Genomic DNA, 19,514 nt, shown 5'->3' on the forward strand with positions numbered 1-19,514 from the left:
TTCTATACTCGTCATTCCTGAATTCTGACAGTGCCTAAATCTTTAACGCTGCTTGGTAGTTTTTTTTGTAACCACCACCTAGAAACTTTCATTCCTCTACAGTCATTAATGTGTTTTCCCTACTTCTAAAAAGTTATTAGATGGACTACGTAAGACCTAAAGATCTGTGGGTTGCAGATGTGTACAGAGAAACTCCCTCCCCATGCAAAATGGGGTGGGGAGAAGACCCAGCTGTATCTGCAACAACTTCCTAATCCTCATGAGGGGGGATCTTCCTGCAGTGCTCATCAGCAGTAAAAGTTAAATGTTGCAGTTAAGTTCTCACATTGCAGACAACCCCATGGATGGAGTATTTTATACCATTTTATTCGTTCAGAGCTAGGTTTTTTTTCAACCATCGCCATTAGACTCTTATCATGGGAAGCTTAGTTTCTGCAGATGACTGGGCTGCCAGTGAACTACTGCACTACAGGCTGAAGCTGACCGTATCCTTCATAGTACAGTCTAAGGAGACAACCTCTGAGTAAACTCCTCTCCTAACTTAACTGCTGTGGAACCCAGAGGCATGGGAGAGGGTGATTTAAATCAAGGCCCAACACCCAGCCAACCTGTTGCCGCTGCTGTAACTAGCCCTACTTCAAAAACAAAACTTGTCTAAGACTTACCCTTTATTTTGAAAAAACATTAAAACTAGTCAAAGGTTTCTGTGACATTGTTACAGTCTGAGGCCCAAAGCCACAGCTGTGTGGGCTGTGATTTATCTGCTCTTACTGAAAGTGAGGTAATGAAAGTGCCCTCCTTGCAACAATAATGTTGAAGGAAAACTGAGCACTGTGTAGAAAGTGATTTTGGGGATTCACTTCCTTCCTCCTGGCCAATAAACTGCTGCCCTAGCATGAGTGTATAGGGCAATCTGTAGTAAATCTGACCAACTCTAAGGGCTGGACTAAGTAACATGAACATCCCATGGTAACTTCACAAGAATCTTTCTGGTTGTTCCACTCCTGCTTCATTTCCCATTTGGCTAATTACCGTCTACTGTGCTGGGCATATGCCTTCTGTTCCTGTGCTGTAGTGTTACAGTTAACCAACTGTCAGCAGATCAGCAGTAAATAAAGTATGGTGAAGGCCTTGTAGCAGATAGTACAATGGAAATCCTACACTATCATTCCATACACCTGGCTATAGATTCATATTCAATTTAGTCTAGTGTTTAAACATGGTTTCACACTGACAAAAGTTTTAGAAGGAACTACCTGATTCACTTATAACTAGGCTGTAGTTCTGTTAGACTTAAAGCTTTCTCTGGTCTTGCATCTATACAGTTCTAAGGAAAAATTAAAGTAGGGAATGAAGAGGCCCACTGGAGCCATCCCAAGCAGGGTTTCTTAACCTGCAACTTCAAAGTCAGTCAGCTATCAGTCCTTGTTAAGTGGCAGCATCCATAACTTCTAGGATGCCCTGCCTTTACTACCACATAAACATCATGGTATGAGTAAGTAATACCTGGACAATTACTGATAGGGACCTCTACCCCCACAAAATAAATAAAGGCCTAAAAGCTATATAGTTAAGTTCTCACCTAATATGTTGACCAGTTGGCCATTCAATTGAATAGAGTAATTTTTTTGAGGTAGCATCTGCTGAAGAATTACACAGATAAGGAAGGGATAGATCATCAAAAGGTTTTCTCCTAATAGTGCTGATGAGGGACTAACTCTACTCATGAAATGTAGCATGTGGAAGATTTACCAATTTTAAGAACTTTATGGGACAAATTTAACTCCATTTAGGAGCAATACAAGCCTGTAGGCCATGTCATTTTGATGGCAGTTATTTAAAGGATGGAGAGTTCACCCTGCTTCTCTTTCCTCCCCACTTCCCCTTCTAGTCATTCTGGTGTCTGTTTGGTTTCATACAATGCACTGTTCTTCAGCATTAATTATAACAATCTGTCTCCTGGAAAATATCCATGAGTCAGCAAAAACTGCTTAAATTTCCGTGTAGCATTTAGCAATTTCCCTGAAATCTTTTATAAGATCTAACCTATTTCCAAAATTTGGAAGACAAAGAAATATAGTATGCATTTGTAAACAAAACTGCAATTTGACATGTCTAGAAACTGGGGGGGAAGTAGTGGGGGAGAAAAACCAAACTGATCTGGGCTTCAGACTGATTTGCTATCTGGTAAATAAACTAGGAGACTGTCTAAACAAAGTTAATTTAAATTTAGACCTTACTATATAATAAACATTAATTCAGAGATAACTGAAATGCTGTTGTAATTGTAGCTTACCTGCAGAATGCACAATATGAGGGATTGTCTATATTAAAGTTGCATTGGTCTGTTTAGTTATCCTGGTGCAAATACTTAACATAGATGTGTATTAAACAATGCTTGTAGCAGTTTAGCACATCGTTAAATTAGTGGAATTTATCTACACTGGTTTAAGTGCATCTATGGTAGGGATTTGGACAGGTTCAAACAAATTTGCATAAATCCAGGCCTCAGAGATGCTATGTCCATTTTATATTATGAAAATACAGGTTCCATTAAAAGAAGCTACAACTCTTAATTTATATGCCAAAATCAAGACTTCCTGTCATGCATGCAGACACAAAAAAGGCAAGACAATTGTACCCACTCAGGTGACTGGCATGGTGGGCAAATCTCCATGATGGTCATCCCGACTTTTAATCTCCTTAATACATTACATACATGGCACTGAACACAGGTAATTCCACTCAAGTATTGCAGTCTGTTTAGTTAAAATCTACACGCGCACGCACACACGTGAACCATTTCAGGTCATTTTTTACTGTATCATTAAAAATAATAAAGGTAATGAAAATGTTATCACAATGATACTCTTACAGCAATAAAGGTTTGAGGCACTGTGGGAAGAGAAGACATTTTCTGGCAAGTTTCGTGTTTTGTTGTGACCACGATGGGTCCAGTTTTGTGAAGCATTAACTGCCCTTGAGTTTAATTGGAGCCAACGAGAGGTCAGGACACTCAGTACCTTCAAAGACCAGGCTCTCTACGTGACAAGAAGTCAGACACCTAGTAAAATGTGCACTTTATGCCCATGATTTTATTATTTGATTTGTCTTCATTGGTTTAATTTTTTCTGGCACTACAGTGTTGTAAGGAAGACAGACATTAGGTCTGTAATTGTGGGTGAAATAATTTTCATTACTGATTCAGAAAAGAAAAAAATCTCAGCAGAGACACTACAGATTGAGAAGGGTGGGGGGCAGAGGCTAATCAATTCCCATAGTCCTGGAGATGGTAGCTTTCACATCAGAAGGGTGACAGACTAGTCAAGAAGCTTGGGGAAAATTGCACTACTGCTGCCCACGCTGTATCTGGTCTGAGGGCAGAGCACTTCAGTTTCCAGGCCTGTCAGCCTGACACCTTTCAAGAGCACGAAATTCACTTAAAAACTTTCTTAAAATTCAAGAAAACAACTAATACAGCAGCAGTAGTATCTAAGACATTTCCTCTTCACTCAAACGTGAGCATTCTTTTGAAATAGTTTTGAAATTCATCTTGCTGTAATGTCTTTCACTTTGCAATCCCCATCCCCTAATATCTCTAGGGGAGAGGCCCCTCAGTAAAAACACACAGGAGCTTGTAAATCATTTTTTTTCTTGGTTAGTTGGCTCATTCCTTTCCCTGTCAAGTATGAAATAGCAGTTTCACAGTGAACTTTTGGAGCACCGAACTCTGCCAACCACTGCTCTTCAGAAAAGGCAGCTCTTCGCAGGAAGCAATTTTAGTAATTTTACAGCAGGAAATCGGCACTAACCATTTCCAGCAAGAGAGATGTCTATGGTCTCACTTACAGCAGAGGCAACTGACAAAGAGTTGGGACAGAACTAAATTTGAATGTAGATGAGTCTTGGCAACATGTGCCTCTTTTTAAGTACCTATTCCCCCTCTCTGGTTATAAACAAAGCCCATTGTTTGCAGAAGTAGCTAAGCAGGTCTTTGGAACGAGAAACACTTAAAATCCCAGGTGTCATTCATACACAGACAAAAGCCGGGCACACTGAAGAAGTGAGAAAAGACTTGATGCCCAACACATCGATTTCCCAGTGGGAAAGTAACCTGCACTTTCTAGCTAATACCATGCATGTGACAGAAACAACTGCAGGTCTGATTGAAAGAAAGGTGCTAAACGGGCAACTGAAGAAAAACAAAAATAAAAAAAATACAGTACAAGTGTTGTGGGTAGGAGGGAAGCAGAAAATATTTTAAATACTTCTCTCCTTTTTTCAGATGTTGGGTCAGGTTCTTCAAGATATATACCAAATGCTGTATTCCTCTCTTATCTACAGTCAATGAGAACAAAACAAATGATAAAATCCCCCTCTGTTCTGTACTCTTAATAAAATGCATAGTACAGAGACAAAAGATATTCAGATCTGTCAGCTCAGTCTAAACTAATACTGGGACATGAAGTGAGGACGAACACTGTCCAACCGCCGAGTTAAGATTTCACAGCCAGTATCTGTGATCAGAAGAGTGTGCTCAAACTGCGCAGACCGCTTTCCATCTCTTGTCACTGCAGTCCAGCCATCAGGCCAGGTTTCGTCTTGCCACCCACCTAATAAGATAATTATTTAAAGATTAAAACAAAGTATGGACAATATTAGTTCTTAAATGTGTCCCTTCTAAATAGTATATACGCGGTGACTGTTATAAATATGAATGTGTATTACACATTGAATCAATTCGTCAGAAGCCTTTTAAAACTTCCAGTTTTGGGCATAATAATCTAGTTGGCTTCTATCACTGCCATACCATGCCTGCTGTTAATAATACACAGCAAAACATATGAAAGACAACAAATGCAGATGGATCTTCAAAGTCAATTTTCTTCACTTCCGTCATTACACTCTTTTAGAGCTTATTAAGGTTGTCAACCTCATCCTGTGATGGCAGCAGACTTACCGTGGCAGTGAGAGTCCCTAAGCTGGGGGTATAAAGTTGACTGGCAAGAGGCAAAATTTTGGAGTCCAAGTCAGATCACAGTGTCTCTTCTCTAGCTAGCCAAGTTCAATATCACATTTAAAGACAATTAAATGGTATTTAAAAAAAAAAAAAATCAAATGCATTAGGAAACTTCCTTCCCTCTGCCCATTAATTCACCTCTGCTTCCCCCCCCCCCCCCCATACAGGTCACACCCTCCACCTTCTTATGAATTCTCCCTACTCAGCCTCACTTTTCCTCACCAGTGAAAACGCACACACCTGCCCTACCTTTGGGAGATTCTCTCTCTCTCTCATTTCCCTCACTCTTCCTCCCAATGAGGAATCACTCCTCCTCCCATCCAGGACTGCCCCCATCCTGTTCCCTGGAGCAGGGGGACTGGAAATACACCTACTTCCCAGAACCTGCTCCTGCAGGACTCAGCAACAGTAGAACACAGGGAACGAAGGTATGGATGCTGCTGGGCTCAGTGTCAGCAGGGGCCAGGGAAGGAGTAAGGAAGGAAAAAAGGGAGAAGGAGCCCAGGATTTTGTAGAGAATTTTGTAGGATTTTGTAGAGAAACGAGCCTTGGTGGGGAGAATTGGGGGGGGGGGGGGGGAAGAGAGGGACAGGGCTAGAAAGGTGCCTCTTCAGAACCCTGGCCTGTAGGGGGTTATGGCATCCCCACAGGCTGCACGAAGCTTCACTGCTAGGATAGCGGAGGGGAAAGGAGTAGAGTCCTGTGTCCAGTCCAGAACAGGCTCCCTCAGCAGCTCTAAGCTAGCTCCCTCCCAGCCCCTCAGAACCGCCACAGCCAGGCAGTTGCGGGTAGGAACCCTTTGTAAATTACAAAGGTAGCTGCAGGATGAAAGAAAGGGCCCTCAGAGCTGGATATGGCCCATTGGCCATATGTTTGACACCCCTAGTTTAGAGCAAGTTCCATAACAAATGAAACCCTAGCAAAACCCACATCCTCGCTCTATTTACTTAGCCCCCTTTCGAACTCCTGGCCACTTACCTTCACAGATCATTGGTTCAATTGTAAACACATGACCAGACTTCATCACACCAACAGCCTTATTTTCTGAAATGAAATCAGAATGCGAATTATGGTTGAACACATCTTCCAAGAGTGAAGGACAGAAGCTGTATGGAAGGCTCTATCCCTTTAATGCAGTGTATGCCTGAACTAGGACAGGTGAGGGGAAAAGTCAGAACAGCACTGCAGAGCAACCCACTTTCTTCCAGGTTATACTTCTATCTTCTTCCCCTCCTTTTCTTCTCAACCTAGTATAATTTTTTTGTTATACTTCTATTTCAGGAAAAGTGCTTGCAATTAATTCCTGTCTTTTCTAAACCTCAGTTTTCGCTCCATGAAAGCGATGAGCAAACTTAATGTAGACACTCCTACAGAATTTTTTTTTTTTTAATGGTGAAAAAGCACAAGTGGCAGTCTGAATAAAAAGCATATAGTATAATTGTTTAAAATAAAAATTCAAAGAAGATTTTAAAATGTCAATTTGTTTCCATCATTGATACTCCTCTGAGCAATGTGATATACAAAAGTCAAGAGGGGATGAGATTCAGATAATCTTGCTGTCCAGAGGAGACATGGCAACAAACAGTTCTTTTGTGTTTACTTTGGCAAGTAAAGAGTCATTCTGTTACTTATTATTTTTGCATTACATTTTATTTAGCTAAGGTGTTAGCGGAGGTTTTCAAAGCAGTATAGGGATTTAGGTATATTAATAAAGTTTGAATAGAGAATGTATCAATTTTAGTGGAAGTGTTATGTCTGTCACCTACATAGCTTTGAAAAATCTCAACCATTATGTCTTCAGACTGATTTACTGAATACAGTACAGTATATCTTTCTTACACTTAAAAAGGCTTCCCTGTATCCTGATCATGTGCTGCTGTTGCATGCTACAAGCAATTACGCTAAGCCTTCACCCTTTTGTCTCTGTACCAGTTTCATCCTCTTGTAGATTTTTCCTCTAATCTTGTTCAGCAGAGTTTGTGGACTAAATTGGTGGTTTTTTTGGGGGGGGGGGTTTTCCCCCCCCTTAAAAAAAAATCTATTTGAGTTTAGCCAGAAAGGAATGGCCACTCCACTCTTTTCTCATTAACAGTTCTGCTTTGGATCTTTCCTTTTTGCTTCTGTCACTCATCCAAGCCTAAGGAAAATAATGCCTTTCCCTCCTCAAAATGAAGCTTGCTTATTGTCCCCATCAAAAAAATGTCCATTGTCGTTAATATCCAGAAATAATTTTGGGGGGGGGGGGGGGGTCGGTATAAGATGCCTCCTTTTCAACAGAGACTGGGTATTCACAGAGTTTTACAGGACAAAACTAAAACAAAAGGGAAGTACTACTTTTCCACCATACCATTAGATGATCTCTTTTTTCACTCCCATTAAAGCTGACATGTTAAGAAGGGCCTGAGCAAGAGCCAGTGACTTCTATGTTATCATCCATGACAACAACACAACCATCTGTGTGTGATACAGAGCTTGTCAAGAGTAGGAAGCTGAAGGATTTTGGCAGCTATGGGAGAGAAGGCGTCATGTCAGGGGAGCTGAGCAGCTAGAATGGATTGGAGCTGCTTGTCATTGGAGAATTGGTTGGTTTAAGTGGTTGGTTTTGCTTCCCTCCCTCAATTCCCCACTGGTCTTTCAAGTTCTCCCTCTTCCCTGCTTTCACTCCCCATTTTACCCCTGCTGTGACTGCAAACCTCTGGCTGGTGCACTGTCATCTTCCAAACTGAGTCCAGCTGTGCCAGCCTCAGACATCCCTTCTCCTCACTGAACTTTGGTACACACTGGCATGCAGTGAAATCTGTGCTGTTCCAAATCCCAGAGCACGCCACATCACACAGTAATTCAAGTGGAGATAAAGGGATCCAAAACAGATACAGCTACCACAGCAGCCCAAACTTGATGATCATGGCTCTAGGTCACCAAGGAGTAAGTGGGGTACTGGTTACAGCAATTGCTATTCACCACTGGGAACGGAATTCAAAGTTTCAGCTCAACCCCATCCATTCCAAATAGCCAGCACTAAGAAAACTGAGTAATTGAATCAACAAAATTGTGAATGGTCATGTGGTAAGCTGTCACACATCCACCACAGCTAGGGTCCATTCCCCACCCCCAAAGTAGATGCACATTGGCTCAGCTTGTTCATAACATACTCTAAATCCAACATTTAAGAAATCACTCTGTAAATACAAAAATCCAAAGTGACAGGCTGTCAAGCCATGTGCACAACTTTAGTATGGGAGGAACAAAAGTTAATCATGTTTATTCATCACTAGCCATGCACTAGCAGATAACTGAACAATACTCACTGGCATAATGTGGCACATTGGGAGCAGTATGGAAAAGCTTATGGATCCCATGCCCACAGTAGCTCCGAACAACTGAAAATCCATTTGCTTGGGCGTGTTTCTGAATAATATTTCCCAGCTCTCTATATCGAACACCAGGTTTTACTGCAAGATAAGACATGCACCATTTTAAAAAGAGCCCTCCTTCAATACATTTTACCATCTAATTAGTACAGGCAAAGGTTGCCACCTGCATCTCTCTATAGAGTAAGATTCCAGGATTGCCACTCTGTCTAGGCATCACTCTGAAGCCTAGAATGTCTGGTGAGTCAGTGTGAAGTGATAGAAATAGCTACAAGCATGGTGTAGGGCTCTTTTTGTTTAGAATATGACCAGGTTCAATCGTCACTGGGCTTCATGGTCTGTTAGTGTCCAATTTTTAAGTTCTCAGCCATTTTTGGCTTTTTTACACATGACTTTATGAATTATACCAGTGTGACAACACAGGCTTTCAGCTACCAGTAGCTATACAATACCGATAGCCGGTATGTCCATCTGCCTTTGTGCACAGCCTCTTGCACCATAGACCATTAAATATAATTCAACAGAAGCTCAGTGTGCAAATGAGCTGAGTCTGACAAGTTGGGAGAGGAGACCAAAGGCGGCCTTGTCTTCTATTGTCTCAGTCTCACACAGAGGAAGACAAATGAGAGATAAAGAGGGAAACGCCTCCTTCACCAAAAAATGAATTTTTCTTAAATACAAGCTCCCGTCTTAAAGGAACATAGTTGAAATCAACTAGATTTCAAAGAAAGAGTTCAAACTCGTTTGAGACACTACACCTGCCCCTGAGTTCCCCTGACAATTTTTGTGGGCTTAGCAATCACATTTTCCTATTTAAAAATAAATAAATCTCTCTGTATTGTTGCTAGGTAAAAGACCCACACAAACAACAAGAGAAACCAATTGTACACATAGTGCTGTCAGGTACACAAAATAAACACAATGAAAAAACAGAGAAGAAATGTGTCTCTCTCTAATCTCATTTTAGATGTTAGTTGTAACAGTAACAGGTAAAAACATTCATTCAGGAGTACGAATTTAAATTTGACTCTGTCTCTTTAGCAGTCCACATGAGGCAGAAAGTTAAGCAAACAAAATGGTTTGGAATAATTATTTTGAGCATTTTTAAAAGAGAGAGATTCAGTATATATTTCTCAGAGAACAAATTTAACTAGAACTCTATCCTGCTAACTCCCTGTGTGTGGAAGCCCTGCTAAACCCATCTGGAGGCCCATCACCGAGACAGCTTACAGGTGCAGGCTCCCAATTAGTAAATTCATAGCACTATCAAGTTATAAAACCAATTTTCTTCACTTTTCAAATGGTGCTTTTTGTTAAATGAGTTGATAAATAATTTTTTTTTTTTTTTTTTTTGGAATTTTAAAAAAGTTACCCCTTCCTGGGTTTCCCAAAGCATCCTGTGCGCTCTATCTTTTTTCTAGACTGTGAGCAACTCAGGTCACGTACTCTTATTTATCTTCCAGAGAATCAAATACATATTTGCATGCAACAAACAACAGTGTCATATATGGATCAGTTAATCAAATAGAGATTATTACAGCTTTTCCATGGCAATACTCATTGCAAATAAATGTTGCAACAACCATCAATAGAAACTAAAATACAGCATTTTAAGAGTGACTCTGCATTGTACAGTATAAGCATATTCTACTAGCAACATGCATTAAGTACGGTTCTGTAACAGTAGTAATTCCTAAGTATTAGTTCAAACATGAGAGTTCTAATATTAAAAACCAATATAGCATTACACCTTAGGCTTCAGCAATGGTACTTACCTGCATCGATTGCTTGCATTAGGCACTCATAAGTTGTCTGAACTAGTTTCCTTGCACCCTCATCAACTTCCCCAATGTAAAATGTCTCATTCAGATCCCCATGATAACCATTGCGATATATAGTGATATCCACTGCAAAGAACATCAAAGAGAAAACTTCTCACTTCTTGGCCCTTGTTTTGCACAATAGTAATTAAATACAAAGTACTGTTGCAATGCTAGAGTTACATGCCCAAGTGCTCAGAAATAAGAACATTCCAAAACTGCAGTAACACTGACTTGGCCACACTGTCCATATTGTAGATTTTATGGTATGAATTAATAAAAGTGTTATGTAGTTAAATTGTTCATATTAATAAAAGCAGAAGGAAAATAGAAGTGCAATACTGCCATAGCAAGCTTATTTCTGAGTGCTTGATTTAACCACCTTAAATGTTGCTGAAACAATTTTTTTGTTTAATTTAAATGGAGGAGGGCGGTATTCAACATATGCACTTTAGAACAGGGGTGGGAATACCTTTTGGCCTGAGGGCCACATTGGGGTTCCAAAACTGTATGGAGGGCTGGATAGGGAAGGCTCCCCAACCAGCCTGGCCCCCGCGCCCTATCCACCCCCTGCCACTCCCCGCCCCGACTGCCCCCCTCAGAACACCTGACCCATCCAACCCCCCCTGTTCCTTGTCCCCTGACCGCCCCCTCCCGGGACCTCCTGCCCCTAACCGCCCCCCCAGAACCTCCGCCCCATCCAACCGCCCCCTGCTCCCTGTCCCCTGACTGCCCCCGGGGACCCCCTGCCCCTTATCCAACCCCACCACTTCCCTGCTCCCCGCCCCCTTACATGCTGCTCAGAGCAGCATGTCTGGCCACCATACCACCGCGGTGCCCGGCAGGAGCTCGTAGCCCCACTGCCCAGAGCGCTGGCAGCATTGTGAGCTGTGGCTGCAGGGGAGGAGGGACAGCGGGGGAGGGGCTGGGGGCTAGCCTCCCCGGCCAGCTCAAGGGCCGGGCAGGATGGTCCCGCAGGCCCTGTAGTTTGCCCACCTCTGCCTTAGAATCTCTTGTATCACTGCCAGACTCCAAAATTTAAGTAGCTGTGCAATATCCCTACCTTTTAGCCCATTGTAAGTAATTTCAACTGTGCAAGCTCAGTACATAATTTTTTAACTGTCACCTCTTTGTTAAATCAAACCCCATTTGTTTCCAAATGAAAACAGGCAATAGTCCTTAATGAGCACTAAAAGCATGTCTTCACTGCAAAGCATAAGTAAAAATACCCATGACTAGCTTGAATCTAGCAAGCATGGATAACAACAGTAGTGAAGATGTGGCAGCACAGGCTTTAACACAGGCTAGCAACCTGATCATACCCAGGAGGCTACCCTAAGTTCAAGCCTGTCCTGTCACATCTTTACTACTATTGTTACACGTGCTACTTAGATTCAAGCTAGTCATAGGTCTGCCTACCTGTGCTACAATCACAACTTTACTTGCAATGAAGACATACCCTAAATCCATGCCAAGTCACAAAGTTCAGTTATTTTTGCTGTAGTCCTGTCCAAGACAGTGTGAGTGGAAAGTTTATTTGAATGGAAAAAGTTTATACTAAAAAAAAGTTTACTAACATTTAAATTTTGACAGAGACAGACCATGGAAGTTTTCAGCCCCAAATGGGGAATGTTTCAGAAAGTTATGATCGTGTGAAAAGAGTTATGTATGAGAATTATTTTGCAACAGTGATTATGGCAGGTATCTGTGAAGAACATGAGGACGAACTGCAATAATGTATGAATACTGTATGGGATCTCACTATGGCTATATGACAACTATATTGATGACTGGAATGTTTACTAGGTGCATATGTTGGTTTAGTTTAATAGCAGGGTTGTGGGAAACTATAAATAAATAAATAAATAAGAGATATCCCATCTCCTAGAACTGGAAGGGACCTTGAAAGGTCATTGAGTCCAGCCCCCTGCCTTTTCTAGCAGGACCAAGTACTGATTTTGCCCCAGATCCCTAAGTGGACCCCTCAAGGATTGAACTCACAACCCTGGGTTTAGCAGGCCAATGCTCAAACCACTGAGCTATCCCTCCCCATAACTGGACAGTATCACAGTAGATCCACATAATCAACCTCTCAAACTTTTTGGGAGTCATTAAACCAACGCCTGAGCTTTTAGCTGCAAAGATGTTACTTCTAGGTGTCAGACAAGTTATAGACCGGTTTTCCCCGTGCTGGGAGCCAACAGATCAAAAGGACTTTAAACAGTTAAAAAAAAATCCCTCTCTGTCCAAAGGGAGAAGACAGTTGTCAAGGAGCTGTTCCCTGGGAACAGACTGACACACACACGCCCTTGGAGGTCTGGAGAAGTCAGGCCTTCCCAAACTTCCACAGGGACGGTAAGCTTTAGGAAAGATAGACATGTATGTAGTCCTTTTAGTGTTTTAAAACACCATTTCTTTTATGTTATGTTTTATTCCTACTATTAAGATTGAACAATACTTTGATTTAAGAAAGCGGTTTTGGATCACTGTATTTACTACTGATCACAGCTCCCAAAGGGAAGACTTGCAGGTGCCAAACCCAGTCGGGCCTTCTGGCGAAGCACAGTTGATCCACACAAGGCTGAAGCCTGGGACCTGAGTGGAAGAATTCCACCTCAAGAAAGGGGCAGGCATGAGGCCTGATACTAGGGGGCTGTACTCAGAAACCAGAGAAAGGAGACAGAGATACAGCTAGCCCTGTCATCGTGACAGTATCCACCAAATATCATTGTACATTTATGTTATGCTCTTCAACCCAAAAGGATCCCAAATTGCTTTACAAACAAAATTAAATAGAAACCCAGGCCCCCGTAAAGAAAACATTTGGGCATGCACTTAACCATAAACACACAAGTAGTCCCATGTGAGAACCGGAGGTGAAAAGGACTACGAACAAAAGTGAAACTGGCTTCATTTATTTTCATTGTCAAAGCTAAGAGAAAATGCAAAAAGTAAAAGTTAAAAAATTACTTCTAAAGTACTCCATCCAGTCAAAAGATTCGAGGGCCCAGAACACCACAATCAAAAATAATACTGCACTAAGGCCAGGTCTACACTATCGCGGTAGTTCGACAGCTGGCAATCGAAGTTCCGGGTTCGATTTATCGCGTCTGGTCTGGACGCGATAAATCGATCCCGGAAGCGCTCGCCGTCGACTGCGGTACTCCAGCTCAGCGAGAGGAGTACCGCGGAGTCGACGGGGAGCCTGCCTGCCGCGTGTGGACCGCATCTGAACCGCGGTAAGTTCGAACTAAGGTATGTCGACTTCAGCTACGTTATTCACGTAGCTGAAGTTGCGTACCTTAGTTCGAATTTGGGGGTTAGTGTAGACCAGGCCTTAGACTGCAAGCTCCTCTGGGAAAGGACTTGCCATTTTGTCTCTCTATAAAAACCCTGAGCCACTAGGATGCTATACAGTAGACATAACATGATAATAACTATGATCAAAAATCATCCTACTAACAATTTATCCCAAACTAATCAAGGATAATAATTTCTACCATTAAAACAGTCAATGTACCATCATTTTGTTCTGTGTTTGTACAGTGCCTAGCACAATAGGTTTCTGATCCATGACTGGGGCTCCTGGGCACTATCACAATAAATAAATAATAAATAATAATAATAATAATAATAATAATATACTATGATAATTAAAAAGCTGTTAAAATTGGTCTTCCCAACTCTAATTAGTTTAAATTTTACTCAATCCATGAATTTGGATATGAAGTTGCTAAATGTAACAAAAAAGCTAACTAATGAGTAAAGAAAAATAAAACATGCTTGAAGAAATAACTTCCAACCACGATGCGCCATCCTAAATCAAAACTTTGCCCCACTGAGTGTTTCAGCTGTAAAGACTAGATGCAAGCAGAGCTGTTGAAAGGTTTGACTTTTACATCACCTACCATTAACAATATCACCCTCTTGCAATGGCCGCCTGTCAGGAATTCCATGGCAGATCACTTCATTCACTGACGTACAGCATGACTTAGGGAAATTATAATAATTCAGCGGGGAAGGATAGCAGTTCCTTGCAATGCAGGCCTAAAACAGATTTAGAAAATATATACATATTACACTTTAGATTAGCAAAGACATTCGTAAAGGAGTAGAACAGATTTGCAGTATGACTGATATTTTAAATTCTCTCTGTATTAGCAGCGATGCTTGAAAATATTTCCTCAAATGCTTCCCGCCCCCCCATTTGTTTAGACTCCTGACATGGCTCTCTCTGTTTAGTTTAGTTTGTTTATTTTTATTTTTTGCATTTCCTCTCAATATTGACAGTATGAAACAAGCTTCATTTATTTTCTTTTGTTTATAGCCATTTTCACTTCCAGTTATCAATGCTGCAATGTTTGGGTTGTTAAATATCTTGTGGGAATATTTATTTGTTTAAAAGCTAACTATTTTGGAGTGGGTGCTTTTTTAAATAATGGAAACATTTTGGCTAGTCTACAACTTTATAAAATTTCATTTTTACAAAAAGTAAAGGCTGAACACAATTTAAGTTGGCACCATGCCTTTAAAACTTTTTTTTTTTTAATTATATAACTTCTTTTGTCTTTCTGTAACAGTTTAAAAGTTCTATACAGACAGACACACAAAGGCCTAACTAAGAAGTTAGGTCCAAGGAAGCCACATTAAGTCGACCTGTTAATGTATGCGTCTACACTACCAAGTCCTTTACGCCGACCTAAGACACCTCAACTTCTGTAATCCACCTCTGGGAGAGGCATAGCACTAAGTTCGATTTTCATGGGTCGACTGCGAGGTAGTGCAGATGCAGCGTTGTGTTATTCAACTTAATTGGCCCCCAGGTGGTGTCCCGCAATGCTCATCTGTGAGCCCTCTGGAGATCCTCAACTCTGCTGCACTGCAGCCAGGTACACAGGAAACAGCTCCTCCCCTGCTAAAGCCCCAGGAATTTTTGATTTCCCATTTCCTGTTTGATCAGCATTGGAAGCATGCCAGCGTGAGCACAGCTGATCATGGAGACTACACGCCCCAAACGCGCTCCAGCCTGGTCTGCACAGGAGGTGGTGGATCTCATCGCTGTGTGGGGAGAAGAGTCGTGCAGTCCGATCCAGCAGAAGAAACACTGACATCTATGCAATGATTGCTTGAGGAATGGGGGGAGAAGGGCTACACGAGGGACACACAGCAGTGCTGTGTGAAAATAAAAACTTCGCCAAGCGTACCAAAAGGCAAGGGAGGCGAACAGTCGTTCTGGTGCTGAACCCCACACATGCCAGTTCTACAACGAACTGCATGCGATTCTCGGGGGTGACCCTACTAGCACCCCCACAAGCAACGTGGACACCTCACCAGTGTGTGAGTCTAGGGACAAGGAGGATGATATGGTGGATGAGGAAGAGGAGGAGGATGGGAGATAGGTGAGCAGTGGATCCATTCTCCCCAAGAGCCAGGAAATATTTTTAACCCTGGAGCCCTGTGGGTCGCAGGACATCACGGTGGCTGACCGTGATGCCGGGGAAGGCACCTCTGGTGAGTATACAGTTACAATCAAAGTCCAGTTAAACTTTAGCGGGCACACACATTCAGTGGTATTGCATGTTTACTGTGAAGAAAAAGTGAGGTGCTATGGTTCTCTGCTTACAAGAGGGCGCTCTAGCTACGCAGAGGGTCACCCCTGGAAAAGACTGTTTATGTGGACTGGGATAGCCTGGGAATCCTCCATGGATATCTCTAGGAAACTTTCATGGAGGTACTCTGCAATCCTTTGCAGAAGGTTTCTGGCCAGGGCAGTCTTATTTCTTCCACCATGGTAGGACACTTTCCCACGCAACTCCTGAATTAATTCTGCTGACATCATTGCGCCCCACATGAGAGATTCTGCAATTTGGGAGTGAAAAAGTTTCCCCCTCTCCCTCCCCCCCCGCCCCTTTGTAAACAGCTTCCCATGGTGCTTTGGGAAAGGGCCATTGTTCGACTAGCTATGTCTGCTCCTGACATGAGCCTGCCATAAACTTCATTAAAAGTGCGGTCACCCGTGAGCTTGGGGGGGGGGGGGGGGGGGCGCACTACTCACCATGTCTGGAGCAGCAAAATGGCAGTGAATGGTTATGGATTCTGATTATGTTATGGCTTGCACCTAGTGTAATAAGTTGTTGTTTTTTTTAATGGAAATGGCCTTGCTATGAAAACATTTTATTCATGTACAATGGCTCCTTTATTTTTCCCCATGACTGACAGCTGGAAATATGTCTTTCGGCATGTCATCAACACCTGAAAGCAGACTTTCACTGATTAGGAGGAGGAGAAAGAATGCGGAGGACATGTTCACCGAGATAATGAACGCCTCTGGGACAGCTGATGCAGAGCTGAGAGCGTGGAGGATTTCACTGTCTGAGAAGTTAGACATGGACATGGAGAGCAGGAAAACTTCCAGTGACTGAGAGCGTGCAGCACAGGATGAGATGCTTCAGATGATGAGGGACCAAGCAGACATGTTGAGGCGTCTGGTTGAACTGCAGGAACAGAAGCAGGAGGGTAGAGTCCGTCTGCAGACCCTGGTGGACAGGCAGCCAGCATCGCCTGGCACAGAATCACCCTCCCCAATGCGTTCCATGAGGCATGGGAGAAAGTCCATTATCCCTTTCACTTAACTCAGGGGGAGGGTACAAGGAACAGAAGGCACCCATTCACAGACCTTTGATAGTCTGGAATGTGGTGTTATGTTACACAGTTGAAAATGTTTCTCCCATTCCAACTTTACAACCCCTTTTCCCCAAGGTTACCTTTTTTTCCTCTGTTCTCCCTCTTTACTTATGCTTGTTAAATAAAGTAAATGGATTCAAGAAATAATTGTTCTTTATTGAGTAGAAGCAGTGGGCTTGGGCGGGGGAGGGGGGGTTGGCTTTACAGGGACAGTGATACAAGCCAGGTGAAGGTTTGAGAAAGCACAATGCAGACAAGCAGCTCACATTACTGAGACTCATTATTGAAACGGCTTTTCAAAGCCTCGTGGATATGCAGCGCTCCTTGCTGTGCTCTTCTTATTGCCCTGGTGTCTGGCTGCTCAAAAATGGCTCCCAGGAGATCTGTCTCAACTGCCCACCCCTGCGGAAAAGTTTCCCCCTTTTTTCCTCCACAGATATCATGGAGCATACAGCAGGCAGCTATAACCATGGGGGATGTTCTCCTCACTAAGGTCCAACCTTGTTAATAGACTTCTCCAGCGCCCCTTCAAACGACCAAAGGCACATTCAACCACCATTCAGCACTTCCTGAGCCTATAGTTGAACCACTCCTTACTGCTGTCCAGACGGCTGGTGTATGGTGTCATGAGCCATGGGAGCAAGGGGTAGGTGTGGTCCCCCAGGATAACTATAGACATTTCAACATTGTCAATGTTCATGTTGTGGTTTGGAAAGAAAGTCCCGGATTGCAGCTTTTTGAACAGACCGGAGTTCCTAAAGATAAGCGCGTCATGAACCTTTCCCGACCATTCTATGTTGATGTTGATGAATTGCAACCTGTGATCCACCAGCACTTGCAACACCATTGAAAAGTATCCCTTTCGATTTATGTACTCTTTGGCAAGGTGGTCTGGTGCCAAGATGGGGATATCTATCGCCCCACCACAATTAGGGAACCCCATCGCGGCAAAACCATCCACTATGTCCTGCGCATTTCCCAGACTCACTACTCTTCGTAGCAGAAGTTGCTTAATGGCCCTGCACACTTGGAGCACAGCAGCTCCCACGGTTGGTTTACCTACTCCAAATTGATTCCCCACTGACTGGTAACTGTCTGGCGTTGCAAGCTTCCAAACAGCGATTGCCGCTCGCTTCTCCACTGTCAGAGCAGCTCTCATTTTTGTGTTGCTGAACTGCAGGGCAGGGGAAAGCTCTGCACAAAGTTCCTGGAAGGTGGCCTTCTGCATTCAAAAGTTCTACAGCCACTGCTTGTCATCTGATACCTGCAAAACGATGCAGTCCCACCAGTCAGTGCTAGTTTCACGGGACCAGAAACGGTGCTCAGAGTGCAGCTGCTCTGTGACTGCCAGCAGCAACTGTGAATTGTTTTTTTCAATGGCTTGCAGCAGGGCTGCTTGCAGAACACCACTATGTTCCACGTAGTGGACCCTACTTCGGCTCTGGAAATACTGCAGAAGGCACGAGGTGTTTGAGATGCTCACAGCAAGAGTGCACAACTGAGCAGCCTCCATGCTTCTGGGGTTACAGCGTACGCTTGGTGGTTTTAAGGTGCCAAAACCACTGGGTTGTTTGCCATTGATATGAGGGAGGGAGCACAGTGCATCATGGGATGCCAATGCAATGTTCCCATTCTCCCCGCAACAATATTTTGGTCCCATGAGGAATTGCACAAACTTTCCAAAACACACTGTGACAAGTTGCACTTTGGGATAGCTTCTCATGATGCACTGCTAGTGAGAACGCACTCCATCAGAACAATGAGCATGGTGTGGCCCCGCACAGCCGACTTAATTAAGGGGGGAGGGATAGCTCAGTGGTTTGAGCATTGGCCTACTAAACCCAGGGTTGGGAGTTCAATCCTTGAGGGGGCCAATTAGGGATCTGGGGCAAAAATCTGTCTGGGGATTGGTCCTGCTTTGAGCAGGAGCTTGGATTAGGTGACCTCCTGAGGTCCCTTCCAACCCTGATATTCTATGATTTGGAGGCTTGAGGTCGAATTAGATAAAGTCAACTTAATTTTGTAGTTTAGACAAGCACAAAGTAACTCTGGAAAAATAAAATTGCTCCTAAAACAGTTATTAACATTATTCACTGCTATCAGTCGGTTCTATGCAAGGCTTGCCAGCCACTAATTTTTTTTGCCACTGACAATTTACATGCTGGCTGCTCCTACTGAAAATCTTAAGAGTAAGTTAGTTTCATTCCTGTTAAACCATATTAAACATGAATCTTCAGGAGTGCTCAGCATCCTCCACTCCTCAGCTCAAATCAGGTTGTTCCCTCTTGCTCTTGGCCCAGCTGCCCTAAATGCAGATAGCAAAGTAGCTAACATAAGGCTCCTCCGCCTCAGCTAATTGCACCTGACATTACAAGATCTGCGGGAACTGCTGCACTCGTTGTACACTCCACAGTAACCCTGTCCCCAATATAAACAAATTCCTAAGTGGACTTTATGAAAACCACAAAATCAAAATAAATTAGAACAACTTAAGCCCTCATCCAGCAAAGCACTTACTAGACTCCAAGTATTTTGCTGGATTTGGGCCTTAATTTGCCTGAATTGTACCTGGCAGCTGGTTCCAGAGCAGGGGAGGCTAGTGGGTCAACATGAGCTATA

General features: G+C 42.9%; 1 protein-coding gene across 1 annotated transcript in view; it reads right to left on the minus strand.

Annotated features, from left to right (window-relative positions):
- Window positions 1–4,205: 4,205 nt before the first annotated feature.
- The window catches only part of METAP1 (methionyl aminopeptidase 1), a 36,526-nt gene continuing 21,217 nt past the window's right edge, over window positions 4,206–19,514 (minus strand). The window contains exons 7-11 of the mRNA XM_065404940.1: window positions 14,120–14,258; window positions 10,167–10,298; window positions 8,329–8,472; window positions 5,999–6,064; window positions 4,206–4,613 (exon numbers count right to left, since the gene is read on the minus strand). Of these exons, the coding sequence (XP_065261012.1) occupies window positions 4,450–4,613; window positions 5,999–6,064; window positions 8,329–8,472; window positions 10,167–10,298; window positions 14,120–14,258 (645 nt within the window). The 3' untranslated portion in view covers window positions 4,206–4,449. The remainder of the gene's footprint in view (window positions 4,614–5,998; window positions 6,065–8,328; window positions 8,473–10,166; window positions 10,299–14,119; window positions 14,259–19,514) is intronic.

The sequence above is a fragment of the Emys orbicularis genome, chromosome 5 (genome assembly GCF_028017835.1).
Source record: "Emys orbicularis isolate rEmyOrb1 chromosome 5, rEmyOrb1.hap1, whole genome shotgun sequence".
NCBI classification, from domain to species: domain Eukaryota; kingdom Metazoa; phylum Chordata; order Testudines; family Emydidae; genus Emys; species Emys orbicularis.